This window comes from Nuphar pumila, chromosome 3 (genome assembly GCF_984573655.1).
Source record: "Nuphar pumila chromosome 3, dmNupPumi1.hap1.1, whole genome shotgun sequence".
Taxonomy (NCBI): Eukaryota; Viridiplantae; Streptophyta; class Magnoliopsida; order Nymphaeales; family Nymphaeaceae; genus Nuphar; species Nuphar pumila.
In genome coordinates, this window is record NC_143251.1 from 809,794 (window position 1) to 822,056 (window position 12,263).

Genomic DNA, 12,263 nt, shown 5'->3' on the forward strand with positions numbered 1-12,263 from the left:
TTTATGAGTTCACTCTACGACAATATGCTCCATTTCTACGACAGCATGGTTTATAAGTGATGCTCGAGGCTTCCTTTCTACCTTTTACTACTAGAAATGTTTCTCTTTCATGAGAAAGTCCATTTTTTTAACATGCATACGAATGTCATATTAAGCGCTTCAACTCTCCTTGTTTCCTTGTGACTTACATGGTAAAGTTGTCTCTAGAGTCTGTTTTGCTTTTGTTGAGTCTGATGTAAGTTGTCTGGTTCAGGTGAATCAATACTCCAAAGGGGCAGCCCGTAAACTTGAACTGTAATAGCTTGCAGACAAAATTGTGAATGAATCAAATGCGTTTAGCTTTCTTTTGTTCGCTCTCGTTGTGATTGAAATTCTTCTCTCTCTATTGTCTCTTGTTCTTTGATTACAAGCTTCTACGATTGACAAGCGAGTTGACAAGTAGGCTTGCGGCGGTAAGGAAGGACCATTGCGCCGCACTGGCCTATTGAAGGAAATAGGCCGTGACAAGTGATATCAAAATCTGTTCTTGTGTTGGGAAAAGGACTTCAGAGACGGTGTCGACAAGCTATGATTTATGAGCAAGACATCATTGCGCTTTATCAAAACTTGCGCAACACCAAAGGCAAGCCGAATGTGAGAAGATGGGTTCACCTCGGGGCCAAGAGGAGATGACTGCAATGGTCAGTGACGAATGTGTTTGGTTTGATCCCTTCGAATGGGTGCCGGTCAGGTTGGGGGTAATGGCGGTCTTATTGTCTGAGTTCCTTTTGATGCCGTTCATCCATAGTAGTGAATGGCATGAATAACCTTGTTTCTTGCTTTTGTGACAGCCGTCCATTCTTTAGACGGTGGCAGATGCGGTTCATTGCATGCATTGATGGTGCTTAAAATTCTTGTGGGGGTGCATCTGAGACATAGGCTGTCCATCCATGGTGTTTGATGCTGTTCATCGCCATCGCCATGGATGAACGACATCAAAGGGTCCCCACCGTCAGTGAGAGAACTACTGACCTGATCCGCACTCCCTTCAAATTAGGGGTGGCAATCGGGTCGGGTTGGCGGGTTGGCGTGTCAGCATACCTTAACCCGAACCCGACCCGTTTATTAAACGGGTCGGCTGTGGCAAACACGAACCCGACCCGTTTAATAAACGGGTAACCCGACACGACCCGCCAACCCATTTAATAAATGGGTTGGGTCGGGTAAACGGGTTTTCAGGTTGGCGGGTTGACGGATCGAGTTGGTAGGTTGGCGGGTCGGGTTGGCGGGTTGACGGGTCGGGCAGACGGGTTGGCGGGTTGACCCACCCGCCTAACCCGTTTATTAAACGGGTTGGCGGGTTGGCATACCCCCAACCCGAACCCGACCTGTTTAATAAACGGGTTACACGGGTCGACCCGTTTATTAAACGGGTTGGCTTAAGCCCAACCCGAACCCGCCTAAGAGGCGGGTTGGCGGGTCGGGTTGGCGGTTCGTGTCAGAAATTGCCACCCCTACTTCAAATACTACTGACAGGGAAGCTAGTTTGAAACAGTGGGAGATCTATCAATCTCCGGGTAGCCGTTTGATTGCCTGTAATAAGTAGTTACGACGGAGATATTTATCAAACAGCCGATTCTGTACCGTTCTCCACGCCCTTCCAAACGTCCAATAAAATTATGCGAGTCGTTTTAAACTAGTTTCTACATAAAGACTGTCAGACCTTTGAGTGTGACAACTATTCTCAGACAAGTTTGTCCATATAGACAACAAAAAAAGCAGCCAGCATGGCAACGTTTCCCTTTGTACGAATGCAATCAAACGGCCCCTAGTGCACGAGTTTTGAACGCAAGCATTATCTTTTATACCAAACAACCGAAGCAGAAGGTATCATAAAAGCCAAGTAGGAGGTTGTGGCCTTTTGGCAGTAATTGTCAGTGATAGACCGTTGGTTTGGTTCCCATCTGCCACCGACTCCTGTAGTCCCATGACTCCATCGCTGTGAAATCGTAAATTTGGCTCAACAACTCATGCTCTGGGAGGATGCAATCAAAAGGAGCAGTGAGAGAACATTCCTGCATGCTCACTGAGTACGCAAAAGTCGGTTGTTTTTGTGCTTTGCTTTGGCGAATGGAGGAGCTGGCACTTCAAATGGCTGAGGTTCAATCACGTCGCGGTCGTGGTTGTGGTCATGGCCTGCTCAGTTTCCACCTGATTATTATCAAGTGGAGTCTGCTCCGAGTTGTCCCAGCCATTTTTTTTCGTCTGCTCGACATGGCCGACTCGTCTTCGATCATCCGATTTTCGAAAATTCACCCCTTGAATCTACTTTTTCTTTGAAAAGTAGTTGAGCTTTTCGTATTGTCATCCACTCACAAAAGAGTTGATTAAAGTTTCAAGTAAGCCCTATGATTATATACGGATTCAACTTTTCCAAAAGCCGTCAAGAAATGAACGGCTCAAATACCAGATATCAAAATGAGTTATTTAGGGCAAAAAAAAAAAAACTAAGATTTTCTTTCTCGCTTTTTTATTTTTTTTTGGGAAATCTGTTGATAAAGGAAATGTTATTAACAAGCGACTTCGGAGTAATCTTCACCAACTAGTGCAATCGACAAAATGGGGTCATTTTGATCGCCCTATTTTTTTTCGGGGGAGGAGAGAGACGGAGTTTTAGTAGGTTCTCTTTCAGTTACGCCAGAGAAAAAGCTTTTCCGAATCCCCATAAAAAACGCCACACGTTTTGGACTTAAAAACATGACATGATTCCATAATTTTGCCTAATACATGACACCTTTCATCCTGGCAAGTAAAAGCGTAAGCCATCTCTCTCTCTCTCTCTACATATGGGACGCTCACGCTGGTTCCGTCTCATCTAATCCAAGCATACCCCAAGTCAAAAAGTGACAAGGAATATCTCAATAGCAAGGCAACATGGGTCCACGCGGTATGGGTGTTGCAACCTAAAAGTCAGTGAAATATATTGGGTCAATTGATTTAGGTGGAGATGCTAAGAGGGTAATTAAGGCAGATTGAGATTTGAGAGTGACAAACATGGACAAGCTCTTATTAACCCGGTCAGCTGCACCTATAGCTACGGCATGCTTGATTTTTTTTTTTTTTTACTGCTATATTCTTCGTCTAATTTGCCATCATCCTAAACGAACTACTTAAATCAATCGAAAATGCCCAAGTTGGGAAGAAATAATTTGATGGTGTGCGTAACGCAAAATTAATCTGCCCGGAATCGAATGATTAGCACGTTAGCAGTAAATGCCTATAACTGAAGGCCCACGAAATAAAAAATGAAGGCTAGGAGTGGCAATCCGTTCCTCTAGTGCAATTAATTTCATATATTTCATCGTGATTCTTATCCTATCGCTATACATGAAAAGAGTAGGTTGAATGTTCCTCCTCTAAAAAAAAAAAAAAGAGGAAAAGAGCAGTTGAATTGTCAGAAACAACGCCAAATTCCAAATAGGATAGTGCCATCTGAAACGTTTCATTCAGGAAGAGGAACAAAAAATTAAAAAAGGCTGTAAATATGTACGTTTTTGTAGAAAACGTGCATAGTGAAGGGGGTCACAAACCCCTCAACGGCCACATTTTTTTGAAATAATGGATATATGCCAAGATATTATGGAAATTTGTCATCCATAGAGCCTTTCATCTTGTTTGAGTAACACTCGTGACTTTTCTTTTTGTTTTTTAAACAAAATTTCAACGACGACACAAATTTTTCTATTCTATCAACATACGTAAAGAATCATATATCTCAGTTTTTAATCTCCATCCTATGGTATTTTCTTGATTATTTAAACAAACAATGTATTAGTAAAAACCCTGATCTTGTTCGCCCGAAAGTGGAATTGACAATCCATAAATCCGTGCGACTATTGTGTGATAAATTTTCACCAACGGTTCCCTTTCCATGCAGTAGTGGCGAATATGGAACGGTAAGTTCTCACAGATATATATGCCACCGCCGACGATTTCCTTTTTCCCCAATGCTACGGCTGAGTAACAGCTGCTTGGTGAAAAAAAAAAAACACCTTACGAACCATATCCGTACGGGATTCCCCAAGGTGACCACATCTGTGTAACTTTTTAATCCTTTTGAACGACGAAATCCACCTTCCATTCCACTACTCTTTTTGTCTCTCTCTCTCTCTAGAACTTCTCTGTTGTTTGGCAGGAAATTGGAAGACTCTTCAGGGAGATGGCCAGGCATCTAGATGGAACAGCGGTTCTCTTCTTCCTCGCCTTGGTCCTACAGATTTTCCATTCCACTGGTGAATTTAATTCCCCGGATTCTTCTTCAATACCGAAAACAGAAATTGATTAGGGGTTTAGTTGGTTGTTGATATCTGCGATTTTTTTGTAAATTCTTTTGATACCCTCTTCTGATTCTCCTTAGTCACCTCTCTCTTTCTCGTTGTTTTCTTTTTTGTCCAGACGGGCAGTCTTTCATCGGCGTAAACTACGGGCAGGTGGCGGACAATTTGCCGCCGCCGGCGACGGCAGCCAAGCTGCTGCAGAGCACGTCCATCGGTAAGGTCCGGCTCTACGGAGCGGACCCCGGGGTGATCAGGTCGCTGGCCAACACGGGGATCGGCATCTTCATCGGGGCGGACATCCCCTCTCTGAGCGGCGACCCCTCGGCCGCCAGGCAGTGGGTGGCAGCCAACATCCTCCCTTACTACCCGGCCAGCAACATCATCCTCGTTTCCGTGGGGAACGAGGTACTCACCTCCGGCGACCAGAACCTCGTCTCCCAGCTGCTGCCGGCTATGCAGAACCTGCACACCGCCCTGGTGGGTGCCTCCCTCGCCGACAAGATCAAGGTGACGACGGTCCACTCCATGGCGGTGCTGCAGCAGTCGGATCCTCCGTCATCGGGTCTCTTCAGGCCCACCTACGAGGGGGTGGACGTGATGAAGCAGATCGTAGGCTTCCTGCAGCAGACGGGTTCCCCGCTGGCCATCAACCCTTACCCTTACTTCGCCTATGCGAGCGACCCCCGTCCGGAGACCCTGTCCTTCTGCCTCTTCCAGCAGAACCAGGGCAGGTTCGATCCGGGAACCAAGATCACATACTACAACATGTTTGACGCGCAGCTGGACGCTGTGCACTCGGCGCTGGCCTCGCTGGGCTTCCGGGACGTGGACATCGTGGTGGCGGAGACGGGGTGGCCGTACCGAGGGGGGAACACCGAGGTGGGACCTGGACTGGAGAATGCCAAGGCCTACAACGGGGGGCTGGTGTCTCACCTGCGCTCTCTGGTCGGCACCCCACTCATGCCCTCCAAGTCCGTCGACACCTACATCTTCTCCCTCTTCGACGAGGACCTCAAAGGTGGGGCAACCTCCGAGAGATACTTCGGCCTCTACAACCCCGCTTCCCTCACCATCACTTACGACGTCGGCCTCGCCAAGACCACCCAGGTCTGTCTTGATTTCTCTTACCCTAAAAAGATTTGTTTCTTCTACTACTACTACTACTAATTTTTTTTTTTAACCTAAAATCACTGATTGATGACCAATTTTAACTGCTGGGGATGGTCTTTAGTTTATTAAGCTCTTTTTTTTGGACCGTGTTTCAGCTGGGTCTTGGTCCTGCTGCGTCTAGCGGTGCTTCCCCGACTTCTTTCTTTTAGGCATGTCTGGTGTGTAGTGGATCTGATACTCCCTAAAATCAGAAGAAGAAGAAGGGAAGGTAGAGGTCGTGTGTGCCATCTACGGTCATCCATCGAGACTGATCGCATCCCCAGATTTCGCTGCTTTGGGTGTAAAAACTTTTATTTTTTTATAAAGAAGGGCGGTGACGTAACTGAACCGTTCGTTCTTGGCTTCTTTCCACAAACTTAATGTGGCTGGGACCCGCAACCCCAACCATAGTAGGAGATGAGCACATGAGCCACTTACTCAGTGAATCAGTAGGCGGCGACAACAAAGTAAAGCGTGGTCATAGGATGATGGACGAGAGAGAGAGTATGCGTGGGGGTGGGGGGGGGGGGGGGGCTCATAATTTATTACCGTTGGTGATGGCCTCTCACTATTAATCTGTTGATAGCTTTCAAGTGGCCGTCGTCATAGTTGGCCCCATTGATTTGGCTATAGAGGCTTCTTCTGCTTCCTCCGGCCACACAATAGCACTAGTCCTAGCACCTCGTTGGTTTACTTTTTTTTTTCAGATAAAAGTTTTGCCTTTTGGTGTAATATAAAATTAATAAATCATGAGATGTTTATCGGTTCACGAACTGGTTTGATCAGGGGAGTCCGGCACCGCCGACAGCAAAACAAAGGGTTTGGTGCGTGCCAAAAGGCGGGGTGAGCGATGCGGCGTTGCAGGCCAACCTGGACTACGCCTGCGGTCAGGGCATCGATTGCGGACCCATTCAAGCGGGAGGTGCGTGCTTCATGCCTAACACCATGGCTGCCCATGCTGCCTACGCCATGAACCTCCTCTACCAAACCGCCGGACGCAACCCCTGGAACTGCGATTTCAGCCAGACCGCTACCCTCACCACCAATGATCCAAGTATGCAGTTCCGCAACCCCTGACTCTCTCTCTCTCTCTCATACAAATTTTTTTAATTCTCTTCCCTGGTAGCATTCTGTTTTTTCTCATTCTTTTGTACTCTTGGTGCAGGTTATGGTGCATGCCTCTACCCAGGAAGCTAGACGCAGGAGCAATAGGAGAGCATCGAGCGTGTTATTACTATTGTAATTACTGTAATAAAGGTTGGAGAATTTTGGGGGGCAAGCAATTTTTCGTCTAGCTCTTTATTTTATGCTGGGGCGGGCCCCCAGTTGTGTGGGGGGTTAGGGGTCTTTCTTCCCTTTTCTTCTTCCTCCTCTCGTGGATTTTGTTGTCTAGTGTTGGGCCATGTGCTTCTTGTTTTATCTCCTCCTTTCTTTTCTATGAGAAGCGCATATATTATTATTATTATTATTGCTTGTTTGTGATGAATTCTGATGACCAAGTGGGAACGTGTTTGGGTTCAATTGTAAGAGGGGGGACTCCCTTTTTTACTACAGCTCACAGAATGATGTTTGTGTGAGGTAGGGACACGAATCAATTCCTCCAAACCCATGGTGAGAAGGGAACCCATTAGTTTCTGCAACAACATTATTACAGAGGATACGTATGTTTCCGATATAGTTTACTGGTGTACGTTCTAGTTAATTTACCAATATTTCTGAAGGCACGGGGAAAAAACCAAGGTCATCATAAAGGAGCTGTCGCACTAGGCTGGTCGTCGTGCGAGAGGGTATAAGGAAAACATTACTGTCTATTATTATTCAAATAGTACTCCTATTCCAATATATAGAAAAAGCTGAACATACAGACTGGCAGCTCTTCTACTTCTAATAAGCAATTTCAAAGCTGAACATACATATACCCATTCCAAGTTTTATATATAGCAGTCCGAGTCCGAGTCCGAGTCCGAGTCCGAGTCCGAGTCCGTTTGAAGCAATCCTTGTTCCTTAGATCTTGTTTCCGGCCCGTGTGTGCACCATGCTTTCTCTTCTTTTGGGCTTTCCGTAGCAGGTAGAAAACGAACGGGTATGGATATACGTGATGATTCATAGACCGGACATGGATTCGAGGGAAATTACGAAAATTAGGCAAATGAAGTGTTTGGATGCAGGGTTTCTTTTGGGCTTTCATCAGCGCCCTATAACTGACGAGGATGATATCTTGTATACCTCCTCCAATGCCTTCTTAGCTCCAAGTCAAGTCTCAACCTACTAGGTGCGGATACATAGTCCCGCAGCCTCCATCCTCTTCACCCGCAGGCTCCATTATCACCACTACGTTTTGGGGGAGGGGGTTTCAGATTTGGTATAAACCTGGATATCTCTAACCTCAGTTATGGATAACCCGGAGAAAGAACCACATTAAACACAACCACATACTTACGCCCAACCATAGTTAAGCAAAATTAGGTTTAAAACATTTTTTTGTCAATAAGACTTTGGAAACCAAAGACACAGATGAATCATTTTTTTGTTAAAAAAAAAAATTATAATATCGATATTTTATGTCTAGAAAAATACCATTCATAAAAAATTCTATTATGGATCCAATTTCATCACACCTCATCTCTCCAATTTGGATCATGTCAAATCTTGGATTCTAACCCACAATTCGTATACACATACTTGATTTCCACAAAAAAAAAATATATATACCGTGTCTGTTTCCTAACCTCATTTGAACTAAATTAAAGTTGTACACATTATTTGATGACTTTTAGGTAAATCATTTTTTTATGCTCATCTTTCCTTTTGAATGGAAAATATTTTTAATCATATATTCAATATTTACAGAATTTTTGGGATTTCATATATTGCTAACTATGTGCCAAACTCACACGTTCTAAAAAAACATGATTACACGTATGACATACTTTTGAAATAAAAAAAAAGTACTTTCTTTTGTCTTCAGGCCATAAAGCAACTTACTTCACCAAAGTTCATTTTGGAATTCTGGGACAATGGTATGCGCAGCTAGAGAGATTGAATTTTTATAATCAAATTCTTGGGGGATTTTCTCGATGCCATTACTGAGCTCACACCCGAAGATCCAGGGGCTAAAAATATTTAGCCTCTATAAGATTGTGACTCTTGGATTTTCAAGTGTGTTAGAGTATTTTATAAGATATGTGCCCCTACCACAGTATTTGTGATTCTTTGGGGTTCCATAAGTGAGACCTTATGTTCACACCGAATTTGGATCTTTTACTCGATTTAGTTTTTATATTGAATCTAGTTCTTGGATCCAAGATCTCTCACTTGGTCATATAGGTGAACACCCATATTATATCACAACTAGTGCATCATATATCATTTTTTCTCACATGTTATGAGTTATTTCTCACATAATTCTTACATTCAATTTTCAAGTATAAGATTTTTACACATGTTATGGGTTATTTTTTATATAGTCATTTTGATCTTTTCATCATTCATATTCAAGTATGAGGTTTTCACACATGGTGTATGTTATTTCCTACGTAATTATGTGCACTTTTCTTCATTTTCAAGTATGATGTTTTTCATACATACTATAAGTTATTTTTCACATAGTCATGTGATATTTTTAATATGAGTCATGATTCTTTTTACATATGGTATGGGTTTAACATGATATTGTTCTTGCATGCACTAATTTCGCATAACCATATAGGTTTATTATCATGTCACAATTTAAATTATAATCTTTAATATGCAATACCTTATTCAAAATCATATTGTGGGTCTCACTATCTTAGTTAGTCATGGGGTTCTTATGACTCTTCCATGACCATGGCATAGGACATCATCATGTCCACATGAACACTAGTGGATTACTATAAATTTTATCAACTCATGAATTCATGATAAAATATAATTTACCAAACATAGCAAATACTTTCACTTTTCAAAACTTTCACCATAGTCAATACTTTCACTATCTATGTGCATCATCATCATGCAATATGCTTAAATTTTTATTAGGTTGGATCAGTATATTCATATCTAAATAGTCATAAATATGATTGCCAAAACATTAATAACACCATGTTACATAGCATACATAAGCCTCTGACACATGAAAATATCTCTTATGCATTAATACAAACAAACTATAAGGAGCATGATTTATGAAGATTATTTATCATATGCAAATAAAATATATTCACATGCATGTGTAAAATTATAATTTAACTCTCACTTTTCCAATAGATTGCATTTAAGCAATATTGTATTAAGCTATCACAAACTAGAAACAATATGCACAAGTATCATTTGGATATGCCAAACATGATAAGCTCATTCAAAGCCTTTAAACATATCAAATATGATAATAAACACTCAAACCATAAGCTTGTCAAACATATAATTTCATACTCACTCAATATATATATATATATCCAAATGCATTGAATTTGTATGAGTTTATATCCAAAACCTGACTTGAGACGTTATCATCAAGCTCAACATGATCTATATAAAAAATGGATATCCATGTAAGCTTAAATAAAACCATGGATCACAAAGGATTTAACTAAAGTCCAAATCCATATCTTTATGTTCTAAATTCAAATGGATCCACACAACATATTCAACATTATACTTATTTGGATCTATCTGGGTCAAATCAAGACTCATACAATATTATATTATTAGGCCAAATATCTGTTTTGATACTATCCAGATTCAACATAAAACCTGAACCAAATATAGATTCATACTCTAACATTTTAACTTTTTTGGATTTTATAAATAATGAATTTTAGTTATATACGTGCATTTTTTAGTTATAAATGATTTACTATCAATAAATATTCTTTTCTCAAGGATTTGGGTCTCAAACCAATCAAATTTGGGTTTGGATCAACCTTATTTTGATCCAGGGGCATAATCATCATTTTTAAAAAAGATGATGGGCTTTTTGTGCCAGGGACATACCCAATATTCCTAAAAAAGAGTTAGGTTATTTTTGTCCTAAGGATAAAGAAGAAAATTTTGAAATAGATATTGGCTTTATTGGTAATGGCAGTCTGGTATTTAAGTTTGCTAAAAAGGGCAAAATTGGAAGCTTAATTTTTATTTGGGCATATGGGTAATTTTGATAGGGTCAGCTATCATTAACCTGGGATAGCTCAACCCCCACCAACTAAGTGTGTTTGAACTATATATAAGGTTTATTAAAGTTAATCTAAGAACCCATTACACATAAAACTTCTTTCTCCTCTTTACCATTTTGCAAACATATTCGCCCTAACTCTCTCTCACTTACCTCCATCTTATCTTCTCAAACCTGGTTGAGATTGTGGCTAGAGGAGGGACTGAGCTAGTTGAAATTCTTTTTAGAAGAGCATTAGTGCCTTGGCGAGGTTCTACGAATTGGGACTTAATTAGAATAGTTTTTGAATTTTTATTTTGAGTATTTCTGCATGTTTCAAGAAGGTACAGTGCCCTACCCCCATAACTTCTAGGAAGTATGCAGCATGTAGAGGTTTTGTAAGCTTGTGTTCTTGAGAAACCATGAGTTTTTTTTGGAAAACTTCATATGCTTAATACATATCTTGAAATTTTAGTTTAGCATGTGTTTCTGAAAATTCCTATGGCGTAGTTTTGATTCCCTTGTATAAAGAATGAAATATGAGCATCAACCCATCCTTGAACCATTGTTTTTCTGGAGTTTTCAGTCTGTTTTCAAATCTGTCAAAACACAAGAGTCAACCCCTACGAAGCAGGAGTCGACCATTGTTATTTATCACCTTTGGTTGGTCAGTTTTGTAGCACAAGAGTCGACCCTCATGTTCAGAGTGTCAGCCCTTTTATTGTTCAATATGTAAAGCCAACTGAGGGTCGACCCTCGTGTTCAAAGAATTGACCCTTTCTAAAAAAAACTGACCCCTGAATGTTGAGAGTTGACCCTTTTTGAAAAGAGTCAACCCTTGTGAGCTAAGAGTCAACTTTTGAGTTTTCTAAAGGTTTTTTTTTAGTATTTTGAGTTCGGGTTTGGGCTAGATCACCCCTGGAACAGACTGGGATGCTTATGTTTATGGTATTTTTGGGTTTATTGCATAAAATTATGTTTGGTACTCTAATGAGGGACTCAGATTGTGTTGAAATGAATGTGTACATGAGCAATACCATAATTTTTTAGTAAAAAATAATTCCAAACTGGATCTTAATACTTAATTCATGTTGAGTTATTTGCTTAGCATCAAAATAACCTCAAAAAACTCGTAAAATAACTCATTTAGGTATAATAATAATGCAAGTATTTTTAATGGTGTTTTCTGTATAAAAAAAATCAACTAGATCTAAACTTATTCAATTGGATCTTTCAAAATCTAAACAGGTTCAATAGATCCAAAATATTTTACTACATTCAACAAGGTCTGTCACCTTACAAGATCCAAACATCTGATCTAATAGATCCTAGTCCAGTTAAATTTGATAAATAAAAACTAGATCAATACTAAGCTATACCAAATCCAAATATAATATAATCCAAACATAAACAAAATATAAAGCATATCAAAAAATAATATGCAAACACACAATATTTTTGGATCCAAAAATAGATGCATGATAAAAATACAACCCTCCCATATCAGCGTAGAGATTCATTTTAGATTATAACTAGATCAAAGAAAACCAAACCAACCGTGAGTTTTTGAAATTTAATATATCTAATTTCATTAATATTACTTTAACCGAATATTGAACTCATGAAAATAATTCAAGATCTAAATTATAGATCAAAACCTATTTGAA

The 12,263-nt window shown here is 40.6% G+C and overlaps 1 protein-coding gene across 1 annotated transcript; it reads left to right on the forward strand.

Moving 5' to 3' along the window:
• Positions 1–4,058: 4,058 nt before the first annotated feature.
• Positions 4,059–6,951, forward strand: LOC149841565 (glucan endo-1,3-beta-D-glucosidase-like). The gene is made up of 4 exons (XM_090001080.1): positions 4,059–4,271; positions 4,435–5,423; positions 6,252–6,519; positions 6,631–6,951. The coding sequence occupies exons 1-4, from the start codon at positions 4,199–4,201 to the stop codon at positions 6,660–6,662; spliced, it is 1,362 nt and encodes a 453-aa protein (XP_089857206.1). The 5' UTR covers positions 4,059–4,198; the 3' UTR covers positions 6,663–6,951.
• The last annotated feature ends 5,312 nt before the right edge of the window (positions 6,952–12,263 follow it).